The 25,830-nt window shown below is 32.8% G+C and overlaps 2 protein-coding genes across 2 annotated transcripts; one reads left to right on the top strand and one right to left on the bottom strand.

Annotated features, from left to right (window-relative positions):
* The first annotated feature begins 3,594 nt into the window (after window positions 1-3,594).
* LOC139494254 (uncharacterized) lies at window positions 3,595-5,389 on the top strand. Its single transcript, XM_071282424.1, has one exon. The coding sequence runs from the start codon at window positions 3,716-3,718 to the stop codon at window positions 5,387-5,389; it is 1,674 nt and encodes a 557-aa protein (XP_071138525.1). The 5' UTR covers window positions 3,595-3,715.
* A 2,485-nt stretch (window positions 5,390-7,874) lies between these two features.
* LOC139494253 (probable cytochrome P450 12a5, mitochondrial) lies at window positions 7,875-22,332 on the bottom strand. Its single transcript, XM_071282423.1, has 10 exons — window positions 22,295-22,332; window positions 18,933-19,078; window positions 17,206-17,431; window positions 14,922-15,100; window positions 14,159-14,348; window positions 13,032-13,215; window positions 11,397-11,563; window positions 11,027-11,108; window positions 9,471-9,686; window positions 7,875-8,680 (listed from the first exon to the last, which is right to left on the bottom strand). The coding sequence occupies exons 1-10, from the start codon at window positions 22,330-22,332 to the stop codon at window positions 8,552-8,554; spliced, it is 1,557 nt and encodes a 518-aa protein (XP_071138524.1). The 3' UTR covers window positions 7,875-8,551.
* Between the last annotated feature and the right edge of the window lie 3,498 nt (window positions 22,333-25,830).

Below are 25,830 nucleotides of genomic sequence, written 5' to 3'. Positions count from 1 at the left end.
AATATTTTACAGTTTGTTTTTTTTTGTTTATTTTACTCTATCCTCATAACTGTTTATCTTTATGTATTATTGATGATCGTAAATAGTAAGTTGATTTTGTGAATTGCGTCTTGTTGATTTTGGTTGCTATGATATGTTGATGATTATGATGAGAAACGTCCCGGATGTGGATGATAAAAATAATGTCGGGAACGTATACGGAAAAACAACCTGAAAAGCTATTGCGGAACTCGGTCATTTGAAATGAGTATTTATGCAACGTAAGAGAATACAGAGATTTGATTAATAATTTGAAAAACGTGGAGGGTAAATTGACAATCATGCGTTATTTTATAGATAGCATATCCATTCGGATGGCTGATTATTGGTAGGTGCATTGGCAAAAGCGCCAAGCATGTCTATGCAATCAGAAAGAACTGAATTACACAATTGTCTTATTTCATTTTGGGTAGTATTAAATTAAACAGATGCAGTATTATTGCCAAGAGGACAATGGTCAGAGTCCAATATAAACGTCATAGAAATTGGCATCTACAGATCACGGTTTCCAAAATAAGCAAAAACCAAACCGGATAGCAAGCTAAACAAGGTGATACATGCCAACTGTCCAACTCATTAGACTAAAATAAACTTAAAACGTCTAAGGTAAAATTAAATAAGGCCAAAAGACCAACAATAATACACTAAACATAGTAAAGAATATTGAAGGACGATGGTTTTTGCACCCTTACGACTGACGTTTGACCACTACGTAATTTTTAAGGAGTATCTAAGAAAGTACGCAATTGGCGTTTAAAAAACAAATTGTGATAGTCGTGTTTCTTGTTTTTAAAAAAATCTACCGAAAATTGTAAAGTTTAATTTGTGACCTGACCAATTAAAAAAATAATTCTTTCATATCATTTTTATACTCATTTTTAAAAAAATACTAGAGAGCTTTAACGGCAGAAAAGTTAATTTTTAACGTTCAAAATGCAATTTCTGTTAGTCATGTATGTTGACATCTGGATGTTCGATTGAATTATATTGTATTAAAAATGACTTTGTTTGCAAAGCAAAAGAAGCGGGTAATATCAGAATGCATTTTATACATACATGATGAACCGGAAGAGATTGACTTAATCCTAGCATTATTTTTAAGGAAATATTTAATCTTATATAATATTAAAGATTACAATTGATAAATATTCTTTTGTTGCATACCATGATTTAAATATTTAAAATACTGATTGCATGTCTCTTCGTTTTGTTTGTCTTATCGTCTGGTAATGTTCTGATCCTTTATATGACCCGTAACAACATAGTTTTCTTGAATGTAAAGACAAATTTAAATAATGCCATTGATACCAATCGTTATTTATTCGTATTGTCCTTAGTTATTCATTACATGAGGGTCTCTAACTTTAAGGACAATTTTTCTCTAATCTCTATTTTCTTTTACCATTATCCTCTATTTTAATATTTCAGCACTTCATTATTCACTCTTGTTTAAATTATACCAATTTCTTCTCTATTCTTTATTTTTGACTTTAAATTGCATTTTTTGCCTGCCTATTATTCTCAATTCTTTACACCCCTTCTTGACCCGCATAATATATATAAGATGTCAAGAATATTCCACTCGAGCATTACAGTGCACTGTTATTGTTAAAGGGGCGATTATTTAAAATAACATATATTTTATAAACAAACCGACTCATACGAAAAATCACATTGAACAATTCGTGGAAATCACTCTGTAAATTTTCAAAGAATTCGTGGCTATTATGTTTTAAATCATATAAATTAGCCGGGTAAATTAAGTTATTTATTACATATTAACCAAAAACAACAAGGTAAGTACATACTGAGGAAGAATTTTTATTTCAAAGATGAATTGTAAAATATTTATATATATTGTTTCACTTTTTTAAATAGTCCTCATGAATTCTTTCCTTGTCTTCACGGCAGGATGAGTTCGGATTTTTTAACATTTCACTTTACAATATACTTGTGTAATAACATTTAAATTTTTCGTGGATATACTTTTCAATATACATTTCTTGTTTAGAGTGAGTGTTTTGATAAGTTGATTATTTCTATTCTTTGGATTTTAATAATTCTTATTTGATTATATCTGAATTAGTTACAAATTCTTATTTTATCCGTCTTCCTGGTATCCGGTTAAAATAAAGTTCGCGTATTGAAATAAAATGCTTGCAGTCCATCCGAATTATTGGTCTATCTATAAGTGAAATCTAACATAGAATATGATACGCTAGGTGAATCTCTGAGTGTTTAATTGTTTCTGTATTAAAAGAGACATTGTTAGTTTTGTTTTTCCATTAGGCATCAATCTCATGTGCCAGCACATTCAGATATAGAAAGGCAACAGTAGTTTACCGCCTGCCTATTATTCTCAATTCTTTTCACCCCTTGTTGGCCCGCATAATATATATATAAGATGTCAAGAATATTCCACTCGAGCATTACAGTGCACTGTTATTGTTAAAGGGGCGAATATTTAAAATAACATATATTTTATAAACAAACTGACTCATACGAAAAATCACTTTGAACAGTTCGTGGAAATCACTCTGTAAATTTTCCAAGAATTCGTGGCTATTAAAATGTTTTCAATCATATACATAAGCCGGGTAAATTAAGTTGTTAATTAGATAACCAAAAAAAAAACACAAGGTAAGTACATACTGGGGAAAAATTAGTATCTCAAAGATGAATTGTAAAATATTTATAAATATATTGTTTCACTTTTTTATATAGTCCTCATGAATTCTTTCCTTGTGTTCACGGCAGGATGAGTTCGGATTTTTTAACAATTCATTTTACAATATACTTGTGTAATACCATTTAAATTTTTCGTGGATATACTTTTCAATGTACATTTCTTGTTTAGAGTGATTTTTTTGAGAAGTTGATTATTTCTATTCTTCGGATTTTAATAATTCTTATTTGATTATATCTGAATTAGTTACAAATTCTTATTTTATCCGTCTTCCTGGTATCCGGTTAAAATAAAGTTCGCGTATTGAAAAAAAATGCTTGCAGTCAATCCGAATTATTAGTCTATCTATAAGTGAATTCTAACATAGATTATATGATACGCTAGGTGAATCTCTGAGTGTTTAATTGTTTCTGTATTAAAAGAGACATTGTTAATATTGTTTTTCCACTAGGCACCGATCTCATGTCCCAGCACATTCAGATATAGAAAGGCAACAGTAGTATACCGCTGTTCGAAAGTTATAAATCGATAGAGAAAAAACAAATCCGGGTTACAAACTAAAACTGAGGTAAACACATCAACTATAAGTGGAAAACAACGAAACAACAGAAACACTAAAACGACAATGCAACACACATTAAAAAAATACTATAAGATAACAACTGCCATTTTCCTGATTTGGTACAGGACATTTTAAGAAACAAAATGGTGGGCTGAACCTAGTTTTGCGGCTAGCAAACCTCGCGCTTTTATGGCAATGTTAAATATAACACTAAAGCAATAACACTACATGACAGGACTACAGTACAAAAAAATATAGTGTTCAATGTGAAAACATTCTTCCAGCTTCATGTAAGATAATTCGGCCAAGTGTATGCAAAGGAAAGACAATTATTCTCACCCAAAGAAAACGGTCCAGTTCCGATAGATAACATTACATCTGCTGATGGTTGGAATCTGACTAGAAACCTTATAACTGCCAATGGAACCATGCCAGGGCCATCTATTTTCATTTATCAGAATCAAACTATCACAGTAATTGTAAATAATCTTTTGATCAATGAGGCTGTTACTATTCATTGGCACGGCATAGATCAGCTAAAACACCCAGCTATGGATGGTGTTGCATTTGTTTCACAATGCCCAATAATGCCAGGCCAATCCTTTAATTACACGTTTCAGCCTCGTTTTGGAGGGTCTTACTGGTACCACTCTCATGTTGGGAATCAGAGAGACATGGGTTTATATGGCGCTTTTATTGTCCTTCGCAAAAAGGAGCGTCTCCCAATACCATTTATGAATCAGCATATACTTCAGATTCAAGAATGGAACCACCAGTATGATACAATGGCATTACTAGATTTGAATGATAAACTATATGATACATCCCCTCATTCAATCCTAATCAACGGCCGAGGACAGTTTAAAGATATTCTTGCCCCAATTGAAACGTTCAATGTTAGGAAAGGTAGTCGCTATTTGTTTAGACTAATTGCAGTTGGCTCCCATCGTACCCTCTTATTTTCAATCCCAGGTTTGAAATTGAATGTAGTTGAAACTGACGGATTTGAGGTTGTGGCGAATGAAGTAGATAAAATAATCATATTTCCAGCGGAGCGGTATGATTTTGAAATAGATTTGGATTACGCCGAGGAAAGAATTTACAACATCACCGTAAGTGTTCTTTCGTCGGCAAATCTTACGATTGGAGATAACATTGGACTTGGATTTCTTAATGTTCAGAAAGGAGATTCTTCAGCCATGAAATTTCACACTAATGATAATAAGTTTCGTGTATTAAATTGTCCATTTCATGTCTACCCACATAGGGAGAATGTTATATGCGTACCCGTGACTGACTTAAAATCTCTCGAAAATATAGAAGATGATGATTTTAATGTAAAATATATTAAAGAAACAAACGAAAAGGTTTTACATTTCTTGAACTTTGGATTTCCCGGTCATAAATCATCCATAAATGGACGTATTTTTCGTTGGCCAACAGTTGCACCTCTCACACAACCGTTTGAAACAGATACAGACTGTAATGGGTGCACTGATGAACAAACCTGTACATGTAGCCATTCTTTAAACTTAAAATCTGGATCTGAAGTCATTATAGTTTTGTTGAGTCTTGGCCAAGGAGCAACGATAGCTCATCCTATTCATATGCATGGCCATACGTTCGAAGTTCTGAAGATGGTGTTTCCAGAAGTTACAAATAATGGCAAGTTCGTATTCACAGAGGACATAAAATGCAGCGATACACACTCTAATAAACAAAGCCAATGCAATCACGCCAAGTGGAGAAATGCATCGTGGAATAATTACAATAATATTCCAGGAATAAACTTGATTAATTCTGTACGTAAAGACACGATAGTTGTTCCATATGGGGGCTATGTAATTATCAAAATAGTTGCCAGTAACCCTGGGATGTGGTTCTTGCACTGTCACATTGATAAGCACATGGTCGAGGGAATGGCGCTTATGCTTAACGAAGCGTGGGAACATCAGAATAGATACATCCCTAAAGGTCTACCAACCTGCCATAGTTATTTGCAAACAATGGCAGGAGTTGTGAGTGAATTGTCAGGAGAAGAAAACAGTTCCAAAGATATGTTGCTACATTTATTTTCGTGGGTACCAATATTCGTGTTTTGAGGAAAATTGGTATCTTCGTGGATATTTGATTTCGTGGATTCGCCAAAGTCTGCATACAAGACTATATAAAGTTATCACTTCGTTGAACATTTTAATCCGTGGTGTGCCTATAGCCACGAATTCCTCAAAAATTGGTACCCCACTGATAAAAAATTAATCAACACGATTAAATGATTACAATAGATGTATGTTTCATTATTATACGTTATTTTGATTGGCTAACAGCAATTTCGCGTCATTCTTCTTTCAAAATGAATTAAATGAATTGTAACATACATGATGACACACGTTTCCACAATAAATTGCATAGGGTAAACAAAAGAAAAACTTGATAGTAAACGTGTTTTCATGATCATAGTTAAAAAATGTTATTATAAGTATTGAATGCTTAGTTATTTCATAGGGTTGTAAAAGCATTGACCGTGCATATATTTTTAGAAGGCTTTTATACCCCAATGAATTTACAAAAAGAAGCATTCAATTCTTAAAAGAGGGACGAAAGATACCAGAGAGACAGTCAAACTCATTAATCGAAAACAAACCGACAACGCCATGGCTTAAAATGAAAAGGACAAACAGACAAACAATTGTACAAATGACACAACATAGAAAACTAAAGAATAAACAACACGAACCCCACCAAAAACTAGGGGTGATCTCAGGTGCTCCGGACGGGTAAGCAGATCCTGCTCCACATGTGACACCTGTCGTGTTGCTTATGAGATAAGAAAAAAATCCGGTAAATAGTCTAATTCGGTTGGTCACATTTATGAAAGGGAAGGGGATTGTAGTTACGACGTTTGGAACATATCCGATATCATTTGTGAAACGGTTATTCCATAACGGTCAACCAACTCGTGATGGCGTCCGTAAAATTTACGAAGAAATGATTTCTACTTCACCATTTGGAACTCTTGATTTAATAGCGTCCTTGTGAGCAGTAACCCTCTATCAAGAAAATCATGATAGGAAATGCAAGCACGGGAATATCGTATCAGTTGGGAGATATATACACAGTATGCAGGTGATGCTGGAATGTTGCTACTTAGAAATGTCATAATAAAATCAAACTGTCTTAATACGCACCAATCACCATATAAAATACTGACGACGTATCCTTTCGGATATCAATTCAACTTTTCGGACCGGTCCGATATGCTAATACAGGACATTTATTCGTTTTAATATTTTTACGCTTCTCGAACTTGTGTTTATCTTTGAATAAGATGCATTTTCATCATTTTTTTACATTAAGGTGATACCCACCACCTTGACTAATATCAATTTGGTTCGTTTAATATTCATAAAATTTTGTCAAAATTTTACATTCATTTTGACCCTTTGACAAAAATGTAAAAATTTCAAAAATTTTAACCGTCCACTTTATCAGTAAAAATGTATTGGTTATATATCAGTTTGTCAAACACTTATTTTGATAATTGAGAAGCTAAATATATATCCTAAACAATACAACGTAATTAAAACCTTTAGCTGATTTAACAGAGTTATCTCCATGTAGTGTTATGTATTACCCTAACATAACATTTAAAAAGTTTAAATCACAGTTAATCGTATTTCGTGTTTAGTTTGACATTAAAATAAAATCATTCCACAGTCTTTCGAGTAAAACTTTCGGCTATATCCCACTCTTTATTTCCGTGGATCAATCATCAAGGGGCCGACCTATAAAGATTAAAAACGGTTAACATTTCGAATTGTTTTTCCTCATATATGCTAAATAAAATGATTTGATCCTAAATCGACACAACACAATGTTACTTAAGATTGTTTTATGCCCCATTTATGGGCATTATGTTTTCTGGTTTGTGCGTCAGTCCGTCTGTCCCGCTTCAGGTTAAAGTTTTTGGTCGAGGTAGTATTTGATGAAGTTGAAGTCCAATCAACTTGAAACATAGTACACATGTTTCCTATGATATAATCTTTCTAAATTAAATGCCAAGTTAAAGATTTTCTCCCATTTACAATGACAGTGCGGATGGGGCGTCCGTGTACTGGGGACACATTCTTGTTTATATGATAATTGATTGTGTTTCCGTTTCTTTCACGGTTAGTTAATCAAGATCACAAACCACTTTACAGCAAATCATGCATAAGAATTATGAACTTCACAGATGCCTCACATTCATTGGTCATATATATAGTCATACCATTAACGACCGAATTTGCGACATACGTGTAAATGCAACACCTTTCTGCTTGGAGTGTGAACGGTGAGGTAACATTACTCGTGAAGGCTGTTTTATATGACACATTTGGCATATACAAATAAAACTTACAGTATTTATCTTTTTAAAAAAAGTGCGACATCTTCTAATGACTTCCCTGTTTTCGTCTTAATTATTTACAGCAAAAAATATTCAACCCCCAAAATACAGCACCAGAAAACCAACAATTGCACCTATCTTTCAGTGAATATAACATATCGAACCATTGTAATGCTAACAAATGAACATAGCAAGAACAGTTACTAGTATGTCAACTTTATTCAGGATCTACAACGGATTCAGATATTTTCAATAAAGTATATAAAGAAGTGATACTCATCACCTGTTCGCTCTAAAATTGTGTCCTCTTTATGTTAAATCGTTTATGTTGTATATCTATTGAACTATGTTCTGTTTATTTTCAGATGTGGTGATCAGTGTGTTAGCTGTTCTCTTAGGACTGACATCAGTTTTGGTCATTATTTTGATTTGCCATGTAATTCGGAGGAAACGATTATCTCAATACAAAACCGTCCAAAAGACAGAGTCGAAACGTCAATCATATGTGTTAGAACCAATAGAACATACGACTTAGTATTAGAATTAAATCTGAAATATTAAATCCCGTTTTCCATCTTGGACTTAATTTATACAATTTAAAATTTTACATCAATATATTTGAGATGATTAGATTTTGCTTTTTCCCCAAACGTTTCATTATGAAACCATATTTAACTGTAAAAAGTAAATAAGCCTTAAACATTTTAATGAACCTGATTCGTAACAAAACATGGCTGAAAACTTGTTTAATCTGCTGACATGTATATTCTAACAGTTTATATTGGCTAACTAAATAATGCAGTTGTACAAAAATATATGATGCTAAATGTAGAGTATTAAATCAAGAGTATTAATGATGTAAAGTAATTATAATATGCTATACGTTCGATATATTTCTGTCCGTTAGATGTAGACAAACACTTTCAGCCGGTGTTGTAAAAGTCTTGAGCTTTGTTTTCACTCCCGTGACTCCTGGCGGTAAAGCTATTTTGAAGTTCTGTATAACCTGAAACAGATAACACATGGTATTGGTAACCAAATCTGTAATTTATTAAAGAACAAAAATATTTTTAGCATTGATAAAAAAACCAACATCATGGATAAATCGAGTTTGACGTGATGTATAAGAAAACACACGGTCTTGATGAAGACAGTTTGTCTATATATAATTTGAATTTGTGTTGCCTTGTACTGGTTATATATAAAAAAATCTCCCTTTTAAAAACTCTCATAAATTGTAATATGAAACGGAGTAACGAGTTACCTCAAAGACTACGTTATTGTTAAGGTGGCTCATAAAATTACAGAGAGATAACTGAACATTTTAATCACGTTCTATTATTTTTTTAAGGAAATGTTAAGCCTCTAAATGACCAAAATTATTTTTTGTCAAACTGTAATTAATCCAATGAAGTTTTTTTTTTAAAAGAAAAACATATTTAAGGTGATACCAAACAACTGGCCTTGAAGTCATAACACTTTCGAGTCATTTTTTTGTACTCGTACTTCAAAATCAACCAATCAAAATGCTAGATTTAGTGTTTCGAGCATTATTTTTTTGGTCCGAGCACTGAGCAAAGTTTTATGACTTCAACCCCTGTACTAAAATTAATTTGTTTCGTTTAATTTTCATAATTATTTTACAAAATATTCACTATGAAGTTATAAAATATGTTTTTTCTTTTCACTCACCGTACTCGTACTCACATTCTAGTTTTTAATACGCTTGCATAATGTGATATTACCATATATTGCCCAATTCTTCCATCTTTAAAATTTTGTTGAATTTCAATTACCTTTGCGACACCGATGTACATTTCAGTTTCTGCGAATCTTTGTCCAATGCACCCTCTTGGTCCAAACCCGAAAGGCATCATTCCGAATGGAAAATCCTGACCTTTGGCAATATCGTCATTTGTATCACGAATCCATCGTTCAGGAATATATTCGGTAGGTCTCGGGTAAAATCTTTCATCCAGTGTCATAGAATTCATATTTGGATGGACGAGTGTCTGTAAGTAAGATCAAAGGTCATCACAAAGAAAACATATCTAGGTACAGAGACAATATATTTACAAATAGGAGATATGGTATAATTGCCAATGAGACACCTCATCATAGTAAAAAAAAAGTGGATGTAAACAATTAAAGGCAATCGTACTGCCTTCTGCAATAAAAAGAAACCAATACCGTATCGTCGGCTATCAAAGGCTCCGAAAAATATGAAAATAGGAAAAAATGTAAATGAGAAAACTAACGGTCCAATTCATAACAAAACAATTTACGAAAAACAAATATGACAGACATGAGCCAACGATAACCTCTGAACAATAGAAAATGCATACAAAGGCGAGCCGCGGAAAACATGTTCATGAGCACACAACCCTCCACTAACCCGGAATAATGTTGTAAACGCACAACATAAGAACAAACTATACAAATCATTTTAAAATGGCTTAACCAATGAGATAGACACAAAGCAGAACAAAATATTAAACGAAAACATGGACGGAATATACATTGAATTACTTCAACCAGTAGTAGCATGACAACTTCATCATTTGTTCATATGGAATACCTGGTTTGGCCTTACCACCATTGTGTTCAGATTAAGCGCCATTATTGGGTCTTATGTAGACAAACGATCGTCTAATGTGCCAGAAATGATATGATACAATTTCAAGATTGGTTATGTTCCCATCAAAACAAAATAGAATCATGTTCAACTTCTAGCCATATAGCAGAATCAGTGGTTCCTATTTTGAGTTAACCCTGCAGAATGACCAATTTCAATGGGGATCTGAATGGGGCTCTTCGATAGTCATATTTCTCTTTTCTAATTTGTTACTAATTACTCTTTCTTCTTTTTCTCCTATCTCTATCTATTCTTTTGTTTTATCTTTATTCTCTATGTTTAGTGAGTTATTCACTTTTATATAAATATACAAACACCATTAACCCTCTTGTTGTCGGAGGGACACATATGTCCGCAACGACTGTGCTTGAGTGACACACATGTCTGTTTGAATTTATGAAAGCTTCTTATTGCAGTATCTTTTTCAAGTAAAAAACCAAATATTTAACATCGTTATGTTGTTCTTCCATGGGTCCCAAATGTAACAGTCATTTTTGCTTGAAGTCATATATTGAATAACGTCATTGTTGAGCTGTCGTATTTTCTGGCACACGAAATTTAACCTAAAAACCAACTGGCAGCAAGAGGGTTAAGATCCCTAATGAATACATTTATAATATAATACTTACGTTTTTTGGTATATGATAGCCTGCTAGTACAATATAATACTTACATTTTTGGGTATTAGGTAGCCCGCTAGTACAATATAATACTTACATTTTTGGGTATATGGTAGCCTGCTAGTACTATATCTTCCTCTAGGTATCGGATAGCACCAAGCATCAATGGAAACACTAACCTGCAAAATCCAATTAAATGAATTAATAATTCTACTAAACGCACCAAACAGTTAAACAATGTGTAAGTAAGTAAGTTAGTGAGTAAATTACATATTATAGTGACATGTGTAAATATGTACAGATTATAAACATACAATACATAAATAAATATTAATAAACCAGGTGCAATAGACCTATAAGTCACTTTTATCGTTCTTGCCTCGAGACAAAGCCCTTTATACCATTATTATGTAAGCATGCAGGGGCATCACATTTGTCCACTGAACACGATTCCCATTTTTCTTTACCTTTGAGATTCTTTGACACAGGCTTTGAGGTAAGACATTTCTGCTAGATGTTCCTTAGTGAGAGTATTTTCATCACCCATAGTTTCCTTTATTTCTTGGTACAACCGGTCTTGTTTTTCTGGATTCAATGCTAAATTGATTAATACGAAGGCGATTGTATTTGCAGTCTGAAACAAAACAAAAGATGAATGATCATATTGAACGTGTATGAGGGTCTGGACGGGGTTATTTATGTCATTCGTCACAACTCGGCCGATTCCGTACCTCAAGAAGGAGAGTAGCAGATTTACCCGCGGATTGCCGATTGGTTTTATGTATGTTATTCTTTATATTTTTGCCGAATTTTTCTCCATTCTTTATATTTTAACATCCCATTATCATTATTCTCTATTCTTTATTTTCATTGCCTATTTTTCTCTATTTTCTCTTTTTGTGTTCATAAAATATAATCACAGAATCATTAATATTTTTTAAAAGAAGACAATCAAACAATCAAAAACACAGTCCTAAAGATTATCTAATAATCAAATACTAGTAAGTATGAAATGTTTGATCTGGTAGTAATTATCACTATATAAACGGCCAAGACATCATATAATCAACCAGTTGCTCCGCAGGGCGCAGCTTTATACGACCGCAGAGGTCGAACTCTGAACAGTTGGGACAAGTATGGACACAACATTCAAGTTTGATACAGCTCTGAATTTGGATTGTGATCAAATTTTTGACATAATATGAGTTTCTGATACAAAACAAATGTCAAGATCTTACAAATCTATTGCGCAATATTGTGCAATTAAAGATTTCTTCTTCAAACTTTTCCAAAATTTGGAATTTGAGAAATTTGGGACCAATTTGATAACCGGGCCTAAATATTAAAAATCTAAATACATGGTTAGATTTAGCATATTGAAGAACCCCATGTTTTCAATTTTTGTTGAAATCAAACAAAGTTTAATTTTGGACCCCGATTTGGACCAACTTGAAAACTGGGCCCATAAACAAAAATCTAAGTACATGTTTATATTCAGCATATCAAAGAACCCCAAAAATTCAATTTTTGTTAAAATCAAACTAAGTTTAATTTTGGACCCTTTGGACCTTAATGTAGACCAATTTGAAAACAGGACCAAATATTAAGAATCTAAATACACGATTAGATTTGGCATATCAAAGAACCCCAATAATTCTTTTTTTGATGAAATCAAAAAAAGTTTTAATTTTGGACCCTTTTGGCCCCTAATTTCTAACCTGCTGGGACAAAAAGACTCCCAAAATCAATCCCAACCTTCCTTTTGTGGTCATAAACCTTGTGTTAAAATTTCATAGATTTCTATTTACTTATACTAAAGTTATTGTGCAAAACCCTAGAAAAATACTTATTTGGGACCTTTTTTTTGGTCCCTAATTCCTAAACTGTTAGGACCAAAACTCCCAAAATCAATCTCAACCTTCCTTTTGTGGTCATAAACCTTATGTTAAAATTTCATAGATTTCTATTTACTTATACTAAAGTTATTGTGCAAAAACCAAATGTCTTCGGACGACGACGACGACGCCAACGACATACCAATATACGACCAAAAAATTTTCAATTTTTGCGGTCGTATAATAAACCAATTTTTAAATACGTACCGAATCAATTCCTGCTATAAACAAAGACATAATAACTCTGTTGATTTTTTCATCCGTCATTCTTGTGTCGTTAAGTAGCGAGTATATGAAGTTTGGTTCGTCCTGAAGATACTGATCGAGGTCACCTTCTTTTTGTAGTTTTTCTAACATTTTTCTTTGGGCTGATATCTCTTTTTTACCTATCCTAAAATAGAAGATGAATCTTATTAGTCTTTTTTTTAATTGTTTGTTATTGAATATTAGACTCTGAAAAACATTAACAAATAATACTTACACTTTCATCACAATGTTTATTTGTTATCAAAAGATATTGACATTATTTTGGCGCATGCGCAGATGTGTATATGTTTTTAATACCGATCACTTGTAATCGAACTACCCCCTCTCTCACAACATGGATTTATTCAATCTGGTTAGACATAGATCCAACTCTCTTGAGAACATTCAGCTATGGTGATGCCTTTCTGTTACGTATATGTGCATCACATTTTAGTTGGTATTATTTCCAAGTAACTTGACGGTTTCTTCACATGATAGTATATTTGCTGAATTGATATAGAAAGATGTTTTGCAAAGGTTCTTTTCCCTACAGCGATAACCTGTAATTTATCAGCATTTGCCGGCATCTTATTTTCTTTGAACCAATCAAACATAGACGAACAACAGCCGACAACATGTGTTTAATAAATTCTGGGAATTGCGGTTGACTTATTCCATTATTAATTCCATCTCAATCGTCACAACTTGGCCGATTCCGTATCTCCATCAAACGGATAGATGGCGAGAAGCGGAGTTACACGAGGTCACACGAGGTTTGCCGATTGACTTCACCTTAGCCAAAGATCATATGTCTTATAAGAAAAAAGATGTTTTAGTCCGGTCTTCAATCTGACCTGTCTTAGCTTCTGCTCCTGAATTCACAATCTCAGCAACAAATATGCTCGTCTGATCAAACCTTTACAAAAACACACCCTCATTCACTCGATACACGAAAGGTACCACCTGCGTTTTTCAACCTGTCATGCATACATGTTATTAAATAAATCACGCATGCGCATCAACATTTATTATTCAATACTGAAGCTTTGTTGACTCAAAGAAGAAGACACTACAAATAAATTATTTACCTATAAATGTCCAAATATGTCTTTTCGAATCTTTTATAAAGTTTCGTTCTGAAGAGTTTGTATGTCTTGAAAGGCATGGTAATCGAGGTCTGGAAATCAATGAAGAACTTTGTGATAAGATTAACAATTTCTGTATCTGAATTACTTTCCAAATACCCTAGTCTTCTGTTAAAACATAGCATTGCAACACCTGCAAAAAATATAAGGGTATAATACTCATATATCGATATTGTAACCTTGAACTTTGATAAAAACACATGTTCTCTATCGTCAAGGTTACAATACAGAATCATTTCCAACAAAAACTCTTACGATAATGTTGAATTTTTAAAATATATAAGAAATTAAAATAGCAGAACATGCTAGCTGATACAATTAAAATATAGTTTAAAGGTTGGTTGACTTTGGGTATAACGTCCATTGAAAAATATTACAAACATAAACAAAAGCACTTGTTAAAGTGATAATCGTTGTTACACAGTCTCCCTCTTAGAAGGAATATTGAGCGTTCGCAAACATGTTAAGCATCGCAAATTTTTTCATTTGTCTGTCCCAAATCATGATCCTATTATTCAGTGGCTGTCGTTGGTGCATGTCTGCCATATTTGATTTTCGTAAACTGTTTAACAGAATACAGAATAATCTTGGTCAATACAACAAAAATGGTTATTATACATAAGATGTTTTTTTAATGTTTATGGGGTTTTAGAATCAGAAAACGGAAATCACTTTAAAAAAAATAAAGATATATACGCATACGTACTTTCAGTTGTATAATTCATCAAGTCTTTAAGCAGATCGTCTACACTTCCTTTCTTTCGCAACTCCTCTACAAAGTCATTCGTAACTCTTTCAATCAACGGCACATAATTAGCAACAACTGCTGGACGAAGCATCTTTTCTTGTGATGGTTTTCTGAGAGCAGCCCATGCATCGCCTTGTCTGAATTAAAGTTTGTACATTTATGAGAGTATTGATTGGAGTCCTTCGTTTTTTGTACATTCTGTATTTGTTAAAATAAGATGTGGTATGGTTGCTAACTTTCAAAAAGAGACTAAATAACAGAGAAATTAACAACAATAGGTCACGGTATGGCCTTCAATAATGTACAAAACCCATACCACATTATCAGCTATAAAAGACCAGAAACGACAAATGTTAAAAAAGAGTGCACACGCTGAAATGTCTCGCCTTCTATACTAATCATTGATATTATGTTGATAGTCCTAAGTATAAAGCTAAGCTTTAATACAACTGTCACATAAACTTAACATTAACCAAGATAACTAAACAAAGACCAATGAACCTTGAAAATGAGGTCAAGGTCAGATGAACCATGCCAGGCAGACATGTACAGCTAACAATGCTTCTATACAACATATATAGTTGACCTATTACTTATAGTTTAAGAAAAATAGACCAAAACACAATAACTCAACACTGTGCAATGAACCGTGAAAATGAGGTCACGGTCAAATAAAACCTGCGCGACTGACATAAAGATCATAAAATATTTCCATACACCAAATATAGATGACCTATGGCATATAGTTTTAGATAAAAAGACCAAAACTCAAAAACTTAACTTTGACCACTGAACCATGAAAATGAGGTCAAGGTCACATGACATCTGCCCGCTAGATAGGTACACCTTAAAATCATTCCATACAACAAATATAGTAGACCTATTGCATATAGTATGAGAAAAACAGACCAAAACACAAAATTTTAACTATAACCACTGAACCATGAAAATGAGGTCAAGGTCAGATGACACCTGCCAGTTGGACATGTACACCTTACAGTCCTTCCATACATCGAATATACTAGCCCTATTGCTTGTAGTATCTGAGATATGGACTTGACCACCAAAACTTAACCTTGTTCACTGATCCATGAAATGAGGTCGAGGTCAAGTGAAAACTGTCTGACAGACATGAGGACCTTTCAAGGTACGCACATATCAAATATAGTTATCCCATTACTTATAATAAGAGATAATTCAACATTACAAAAAATCTGAACTTTTTTTTCAAGTGGTCACTGAACCATGAAAATGAGGTCAAGGACATTGGACATGTGACTGACGGAAACTTCGTAACATGAGGCATCTATATACAAAGTATGAAGCATCCAGGTCTTCCACCTTCTAAAATGTAAAGCTTTTAAGAAGTTAGCTAACACCGCCGCCGGATCACTTTCCCTATGTCGAGCTTTCTGCAACAAAAGTTGCAGGCTCGACAAAAAAAACATGTAGGCCATTTTACACTTTCTTTTTTCATTATTTGTTTTTCCGTATAGATGAAGCACACCATTATTCTCTATTCTTTATTACTTTTTTCTATCTTATTTTTCTATTTTTGCCCTTTTTATTTATTCTTCACTTTGTACCCTTTTTTTTCTTATTTTGTAAGCCCCATCCAGACCCTCATTTATTTATTAGGCGCATTTATACAGCTGAGTGTGGTAGTGGAGTGCTTCTTATTATTTGGCCATAAAATGTTCAAATTATTTGGACGGATAATTGTCCTTATTTTTATTGTTTTCAACAATATAACTATTTGATAATATTCATTTACTAGTACCCCCCTTTCTCGAACGTCGTTTGCGTTATGAAAAGAAAAAGTAGGAAATTCTTGATTCAAATGCAGTTTTTGTGGACGCACGCGTACGCACATTACCTGCTGCGTGATGTTATTCAGGTATAGACGATAATAATGTCGAAACTGTAGTTTTTTTTAACAGACATGCGGTTCTATAAAAAAAGAAGAGTATTATTTTTCATGATGTGCTTTTTTGATTGACGAATACTCAAAGAAATACACGAGCTAGCATGATAAAAATCATACACTATCAATTAGAAGTATAGATTTTAAACCAAAAAAATCCTGGTTTTTTTATAGCATTTTGCTCTTGAAATTCTTATTTTATTTTACCTTTTTACTTTTTTATTCGAGCATCACCGATGAGTACTTTGTAGACAAAACGCTCGTCTATAACGTACAAAATATATTCTCAGTTTCTTCATTTACTATCTTTCTACTCACAATGTTCCAAGATCTCTTGGCACACCACTTCTGTCATGGAAAGTCTCACTTAGGTCCATCCCAACCCGGAGGTGTTCCTTAAAAGGAAACTGAAAGACTGTTTTAGCATAATCAGGATGGTACACATAAACAATGTAATCTTTCCCCATCCGTATTTTAACAATGTCGCCATACTTGTCACGTGCGTCGCTTAAGACATTCAGTAAATCATCAGGGAGGTATTTTGCTACAAATACATAAAACAATATTTGTGGTTACACTTAAATGTGCTATCTGATTTATAAAGTTGGTCCTCGCTAGCCAATTGATTGAAATGTTATGTCTGATTGACGTCCATTGGCAAATCTTTCAATGCATATTCAGGACGGGAAAAATAACTATACAATTGTTAGATTAGCCTCTGACTTTTATTAGGGGGTCGTGTGGCTCAATCTTACGTTTTTTCATGGTATGTGTTGTATACTGCTGTTTGTCTTCTGGTCTGTTTTTTATTGCCATGTCGTTGTTAATTTTAATTTGACTTATGAGTGTGAAAGTGCCTTTGGTATCCTCGCCTTTCTTTTAGATCTTGTTATACGTGTTGACCGGTAACGGACTGGAAGTTTTCATTTGCCACTTGCAAATTTAAGTGTTGTTGTAAGAGGTCTAAACAGACGCCTATGCCTACTTTGGCGTGGATTTACTGTCGTTCGGGAAAAGGCAAGGGGTCAAAACAATTTCTTTACCACTGACAAACCTTGAGAGTACTAGCTGATCTTCAATATTTGTTTTATGAAAATGTGAATGTGTGTAAAATATCTTTTCAGGTTAGGCCTTGGCTCGTATCAATTTTTGAATTTCTGCAATTATTCATAGATTACGCTAAACTATTCATTCATCAATAAAATTAACATGATTTTGAAAAGCTAGAAAAAATTTGCTATGTTTGCAATTCAATGTCAGGGGCAAACATTTGCTTTTATAAACCTTCCTTTAACATTCGATGCAAAAATAGATAGTAACCAATTTACCTCTGGACAATTATTCTAGCTCCGAAATGTAAATGGAGGTTTGAGAACAGAAAAATCATTCAAGTTTGCTAATATGTGGAAAGAAATATAATATAAAATGTTTAGCGAAGGATATTTGTATATTTCACCATGAGGGCATAATTAGTTCTTTTTACACATATATTTTTATATCAGAATGTTTTCAATCTGTAATTAAGAAGTATTTGTCAATACACGTTGTGAAACACATTTAAAATATGTAACCAATATCCTGCCACGATTTACAATTTATTTTCTAAGTTAATATTTCCATTGATAAATTATCTTCCGTGAAAATAGACATAGTCGATAAAGGAGGTACCACGGGATTTGGCAAGATATCAATTTATTTGCTATTATTGTAAACCAATTGCGGATCGAGAAATTTTCCTAAGATAAGAGTTCACTAGCAGCCTAAGATGGGGCCGCTCCAGTCAAGCTTCAGTGATTCCTTCAATGATCAACGAAAATTTTCCCTCAAAGAGCCCCCCTTCTTCCTTAATTTGCCTCTCGTAACGTTATCACAAACACACAACGTATAAATATTACTAAAGGGTGCCTTTCGTTTACAATACAATAAATAGGAAATTAAAATTTACGAATGAAATTTTTTGATGCACCCTTGTTCTTCTGGCATATTTATAGTACATATAACTTCAAAACAACAATTACTTCCTTAAGAAAGTTAACATAACTTACTGAAAGGTTTAAAATGAAATGCTGTTCCTAAAAAAGGAATATTGTATAATCCTTTTGGTCCAGGAATTTGACTGAAAGGTTTTACTTCAGTTGAATCTTGTCCAGAAATTTCATCCACTTGTGCAGCGTCTTGGATGATGTATCGGCTACAAAGTAACAACACTTGGTCAGCACCACATTAGGAACATTCATGCCATGTTTGATTTCATTCCATTCAGTGGTTCTCTAAAAGAATTCATTTGTATGCATTTCCCATAGGGTCCTATGTTAAACTAAGTCCCCTGCTGGCGGCCATCTTGGATAATGGATCGGCTACAAAGTAACAACACTTGGTCAGCCCCTCATAAGGAACATTTAGGCCATGTTTGGTTTCATTTCATTCAATGGTTCTCTAAAAGAAGTCATTTGTATGCATTTCCCATAAGCTCCTATGTTAAACTAAGTCCCCCGCTGACGGCCATCTTGGATGATGGATCGGCTACAAAGTAACCATTTCATTCCACTCAGTGGTTCTCTAGAAGAAGTTCAAAATGTAAAAAATTAACGACGACGACGGACGCCAAGTGATGAGAAAAGCTCACTTGGCCCTTCGGGCCAGGTGAGCTAAAAACGAACACGTTAGTCCAATTTTAAAATCACTCCATTGGCTGCCAATAACATTTCGTTACAAATACAAACTGTTGCTTTATGTGTTTAAAGCACTGAAACATGAAGCACCCGTGTACCTTCAAGAACTAGTACACATTTACAAGCCAGCAAGAACTCTTCGGTCAGAAAACAACATGCTTCTGGTAAAACCAACAGTTAGAACAAAAACATACAGAAAGAGACGGTTAGATAGAGCGGCCGCCGTTTTATGAAATGACTTGCCGAAAGAACTGCGAATCACGGAATCTGTGAATGCATTCAAGAAAAACATTAAAACTTATTCATTCAGACACGCCTTTTTCACATTATTGATAATCGGACGGTATTAGACTTTTATTCGATCTCGGTATATATTTTAATGCATTTTTATTTCCTTTATACTTTTTATTTTTAGACATTTCTCATACTTACTTATTTTTTATCGCATTTTTATTTCCTTTACACTTTTTATTTTTAGGCATAAAGCTATTAGTCCTATTTTTAAATTGAAGCACTTCTGTTGATTTTCTTTTAATATTTTTTTCAAAATTTGTTTATACTTTTAAATTATTTTTGATAAATAATTTTTAATTTCATATATTAAGTTATATTTTGTACGCTTTCTATTTTTATTCTAATTTTAAATTTGTTTATATGTACTTGTATCCTTGTTTTTTTTTTTAAAGCGCTTAGAGTAAATGTTTATTTAGATAAGATCTATATAAGCACTGTAAATAATAATAATAATTTCCATTTTTCTGCCGAAGGTGGTCCTTCCCGGCTTTATACACCGATATAAAAAAAAAAGACCTTCAAGAAATATAGAAATATCGAAAACAGGCGTTAAACACCAACAGATCTGTGTTGAGAGAAATAACTATTACAATTCTATTTTGAGCAGATAAACATACGGCATTATTTCGGGAAACAATTTTGAGCGTCCTATGCTGTACATGTTTTGCTCATTTTTGAAGGCATCTAGTAACCTGTAGTTAATATTTATATTACTAAAGTCTGTTTTGAGCGTCCTATGCTGTACATGTTTTGCTCGTTGTTGAAGGCATCTAGTAACTTATAGTTAATATTTATATTACTAAAGTCTGTTTTGAGCGTCCTATGCTGTACATGTTTTGCTCGTTGTTGAAGGCATCTAGTAACTTATAGTTAATATTTATATTACTAAAGTCTGTTTTGAGCGTCCTATGCTGTACATGTTTTGCTCGTTGTTGAAGGCATCTAGTAACCTATAGTTAATATTTATATTACTAAAGTCTGTTTGTTCATTTAACACACTGTGACTGTTTTAAACCATAGTATTGGCGTGAGCCATCTGGTTATAAACTTTTACAATTATTGAGCATTATAAATGTAAAAGACTTGTGCAACTTAGGAAAATATATATTTAGAGCACTGAAGCTCAGAAATTACTGTTTTCGGTAAGATGATTTGTAATTCAGTTCAAGGATTTGTATAGTGTCACTATACAAATCCTTGTTCATTTGTTACATATATTTGATATTTGGAATTATATTTACATGTATTAATTTTTTGTGTAGTTAATACTTCTGTATGTTTTGTCATGATCGTATATTTTTGTAATCTATATTTAGTATACATTGATTATACATCATGTGTACATGTACATATATGTTTTAAACATTTGGTTAATAAAGAATTGAATTGAATTAAAAAAAAATAAGGCGAGAAATAATCAATATACTTATTTACGCACACATAACTATTTTCAGTTTTAAACCCAGGTGAATAAGCTAAGCAAAAATTTAAAACATCAATAATTCATCATTCAATCAAAATTATCAAGTGTTATATAATATTAATCGGATTAATGTCCTAAGGCAATTTGTCAACAGACAGTCATTCGCACATTTACTGTTATCGTATAAAGTTGTAAACTTTTGAGATCTGCGACGACATAGTTTGCAATAAATAAATGTACCACTTACAGTCATTCTATAGTTAGTGTGACAAGTCTTGCTAGTAGTTGTAAAGAAATAATACAAAAATAACCACTAGACTGATAATTGATTATAGTTTACTTTTGTCAGTTATTTTTTTTTCTTTACAAGTTTGTTTGGTACCGCTTCATGTACCACACAGATTGCCTTGTTGATTTAATTATTCAATCAAGACCTGATTGTCGTATAAAATCTTATTTTGAATACTGATTGATTGATTTTAGGTTGATTGACGTCCAGTGGAAAATATTTCATGCATGTTCAGGACGATATCGTGATTATGACGAAACTAAAAATGGCTCGTCGTACGGTCGTTTTGGCTATTCAATGTTAAATAAATATGGATTCCTACATAAAAGTATTTCCAAATTTAACTGGTATGAAGAATTATATAACACAAATAAAAGTGTGTAATACAGGTTTAGTATGTATACATATATAATAATCCATACATATATAATCAATGGATTATTGTTATTTATTGTAATTCATGAATTATTGTATACATACAACTTCTGACGTCACATTATTTTGCTATTTATACATGTTATACAATACAGAAAATAGGTCGTATAACTTGTATATAATTAAACTGAATTCTACAGATCGGTGAATGTTAAAGTGTAGTATAGCGAATAAAACCTTTGATTTTGATAAGTTATAAACATTTTTTATCAGTTAAGTATTAACCAATGAAAATGATTATCATTAATTTGGATAAATATTGATTAACTAACTGACAGATAAGTAAAAACTCACCTGGATGTTCTGAATGTACTGACCATAGCATGTTCCATATATTGATCTGACTGACCTAGTTTGTAAAATAGTAGCTTTTCTAAAAAGCTTGCTGTCTAATAGCTGCGTAATTATTTCATCCATTTAAAATAGTTCTTTTCATAAATTATGTTGTATTCTATAAATGTGAAACGAAATAGAACGAAATTAAACCAAATGAAACATAAAGGGCCGATGGGAAACAAACGCAAATGGAGCAATCAAAGATAATAAAATCAACAAGGAAACTGAAATTGTATAATAGCGATCTTTAAAGGCAAATAAAAAATTAATAAAGGATATCAAAAATGTATTCGCTCCACAAATAAATTGTTGTGTATCAGCGTGCACGGCAACATCAATAAACAAAATTTGCTTCATATATGGTTCAATATCCCTTATGCGTCTAAAGATGAGGAACCCAAAAGTTGTGTGTAAACACGAAAGTGTCTGTGAAGTGATATTTGGACATGTTTCTATTTTTCCAAAATGACTGAGCTTAACCAATTGTGACGATTTGAAACGTGGAGGAACATGGAATAAATTTGTATAAAATATGGAGTTATTGAATGTGTTCAAAGTATTACATTTTGAAAGAACTTATAATTGTGTTCAAAAAGTGATATTTTTACCACGAGGAGCCGCATCTAGAAAGGAATTTCGGGGTGTGCTAATTAACGGGAAAGTAATCCCACTTCGTACCCCGAAAATTTAACCACACATGTGTCTCAGCTTCGAAACGAGCAATCATACATATCCAAGTTTATGATATGGACTGAGCTGATGGTTTTACACTAGTAATTTTGGGACCCTTTATAGCTTGTTGTTTGGTGTGAGCCAAGGCTCCGTGTTGAAGGCCGTACATTGACCTATAATGGTTTACTTTTATATATTGTTATTTGGATGTAGAGTTGTCTCATTGGCACTCACACCACATCTTCCTATATCTATGAGCTACAGGAGAAAACGTTACAATTACCGCAAATGAAGAAATAATTGCGAATATTGACCCATATGCCAAATTTAACGGTCTGTGCTGATAGACATAAATGAATTTTAGTTAATAGATCCATTCGATGTACTTATTTATTGTAGAACATGTAAAAAAGGTCGTCCGTTTGGAACAAATATTAACTTGAGTAGTTTCATGCATATAATCTCTGGCGCAGAGGACTTAAACGAGAGGATTTTTTTTTCTTCATAAATATAAAAAAAGCCTCTTATGATCATATAAGGTTTTATATACGAGCATCGTTCGGTGCAGGATCTTTCATGCTTTAATACTTTCTGCAAAATTAGGTTCACATGCGCTTTGTAGTTTCAGTGGAGAAAACTTTGGAATATAATTTTAACCCCTATTATAATATTTTTAAACAAGAATAGTACACGGATGCCCCATTCGCACTCTCATTTTTTATGTTCAGTAAATCGTGAAATTGGAGTCCAAATCTGATTTGGCATTGACAATAGAAAGATCATATCATAGGGAAAATGTGTACTAAGTTTCAAGTTGATTGGACCTCGACTTCATTAAAAATTACCTTGACCAAAATCTTTAACCTGAAGCGGGACAGATCGATGGACGGAAGAATGGACGAACGGACGCACAAAACAGAAAACATAATGTCCATAAAATTACATGGGTAGCCGTGGCTTTTTGTTGAAAATCGAAAATACCCTAATCAGCTTTTGAACTTAAGGATGTACACCTCTGAGGAGCCAAAAATTTCTAGAATTAAACTTTTTTTCTCAACCTGATTTTTGGGTTTACAAGACTGTAACACAATAATTGGTGAAGAAAAAATCATATGGTGGTGCCCAATTTTGATGATTTTTCCATTTTTCATCGATTTTTACCTATTTTTGTGCTATTATCGTGAAAAAATCACAGTTCCACAATTAAACTTTTTTTCATACTTTCTATCAAGATGAAGTGGACTAATCTGAATAAATTGTACTTAAAAAAACTATAGGTAAGTGTTAATATAAGAAAGTTTTATCAGATTTTGACGATTTTTTGTGTAAAATTTACCATGTTGTCAATTTTGTATTTTTGTGATTTTTCTCAGTTTTAAGAACAAAATGCATATTATTTCAACTTTTTTGTTATAAATGATTGAAAAAAAAATACATATCTAAGAAATTTGAAAAGATCAAATTGATATGGGATGTACATGATTCCTTTCCCATTTTCTCAAAATTTTGGCTAAAAATACAGACTTGATTGGTCGTAAAATTTGAAAACTGAATTAATCAAAATCCATTCATTGTAAATACACAATTTTTTCAGAGTTATGTTTGATTATAATATTTTTAAAATTCATTGATATTTTCCACTTGTATCATATGTTTGGGAAATAATTCAAGAACGAGATTTCAACGAGACTGAACGAGACTGAAAAGTCACTGGAAGACCACTAAATGTATGTAAAGTTTGATGATGATACATAATATATATAAAGGTTGAGAATGAAGACGAATGCGGTCAATTTTATTTCTGACAAAAACATCTGAACAGTTACATTTTATGGCATATTTGATATATTTTTTTTTAAATTAAGCTTGAATTGGGGAGTTTTTAATGACTGCATCAGTTAAATCTTTCACGTCAACTAATTGAATCGAATGAAAAAGACACTTAAGAAAAGTGTCAAAAATCTTTCATTAGATGATCAAGATTGATTGATTGATTTTTTGGTTGCTTAACGTCCAGTGGCAAATATTTCATGCATGTGCAGGACGTGAAAAAGTTAACAATGAATACAATAGGTAAGTCCTGTCATAATTGAGACCATTTGGGATGAGGAGGGGAATGCTCAAGAAATTTTTGGATATATCAATTCACATTCGACAAAGTGATAAAATTTATAACTCGAATAATTCTGCGCCCTCTAGCGGCCTATAGCCTATTAATGTTGCAATCGGGTTATAAAGTTAATATTTCAAAGACTAAGCGCTCCAGGCAGTGTATATATGTTAAAACCATTTACGCATGCTCTAAAATAATGTCAAATTACAAATGTACATGTCAAAAAACGAAACATTGGTGAACATGCTTTTTTTGATTTTAATAAATGCCAAGGAATACTACATAAATCAAAAACAAGAATGTGTCCCAAGTACACGGATGCCCCATTAGCAATATCATTTTTATGTTCAATGGACCGAGAAATTGGGGTAAAAACTCTAATTTGGCATTAAAATTAGAAAGATCATATCGTAGGGAACATGTGTACTAAGTTTCAAGTTGATGTGACTTCAACTTCATTAAAAACTAACTTGACCAAAAACTTTAACCTGAACTTCACACTATCATTTTCTATGTTCAGTGGACCATGAAATTGGGGTCAAAACTTTAATTTGGCATTATAATTAGAAAGATAATATCATGGGGAACATGTGTACTAAGTTTCAAGTTGATTGGACTTCAACTTCATCAAAAACTACCTTGACCAAAACCTTTAACCTGAAGCGGGACGAACGGACGGACGAACGGACCCACAGACCAGAAAACATAC

Source organism: Mytilus edulis, chromosome 11 (assembly GCF_963676685.1).
Source record: "Mytilus edulis chromosome 11, xbMytEdul2.2, whole genome shotgun sequence".
Classification (NCBI taxonomy): Eukaryota; Metazoa; Mollusca; class Bivalvia; order Mytilida; family Mytilidae; genus Mytilus; species Mytilus edulis.
The sequence above is the reverse complement of the archived record's forward strand: the minus strand, read 5'-3'. Positions and strand labels throughout refer to the sequence as shown.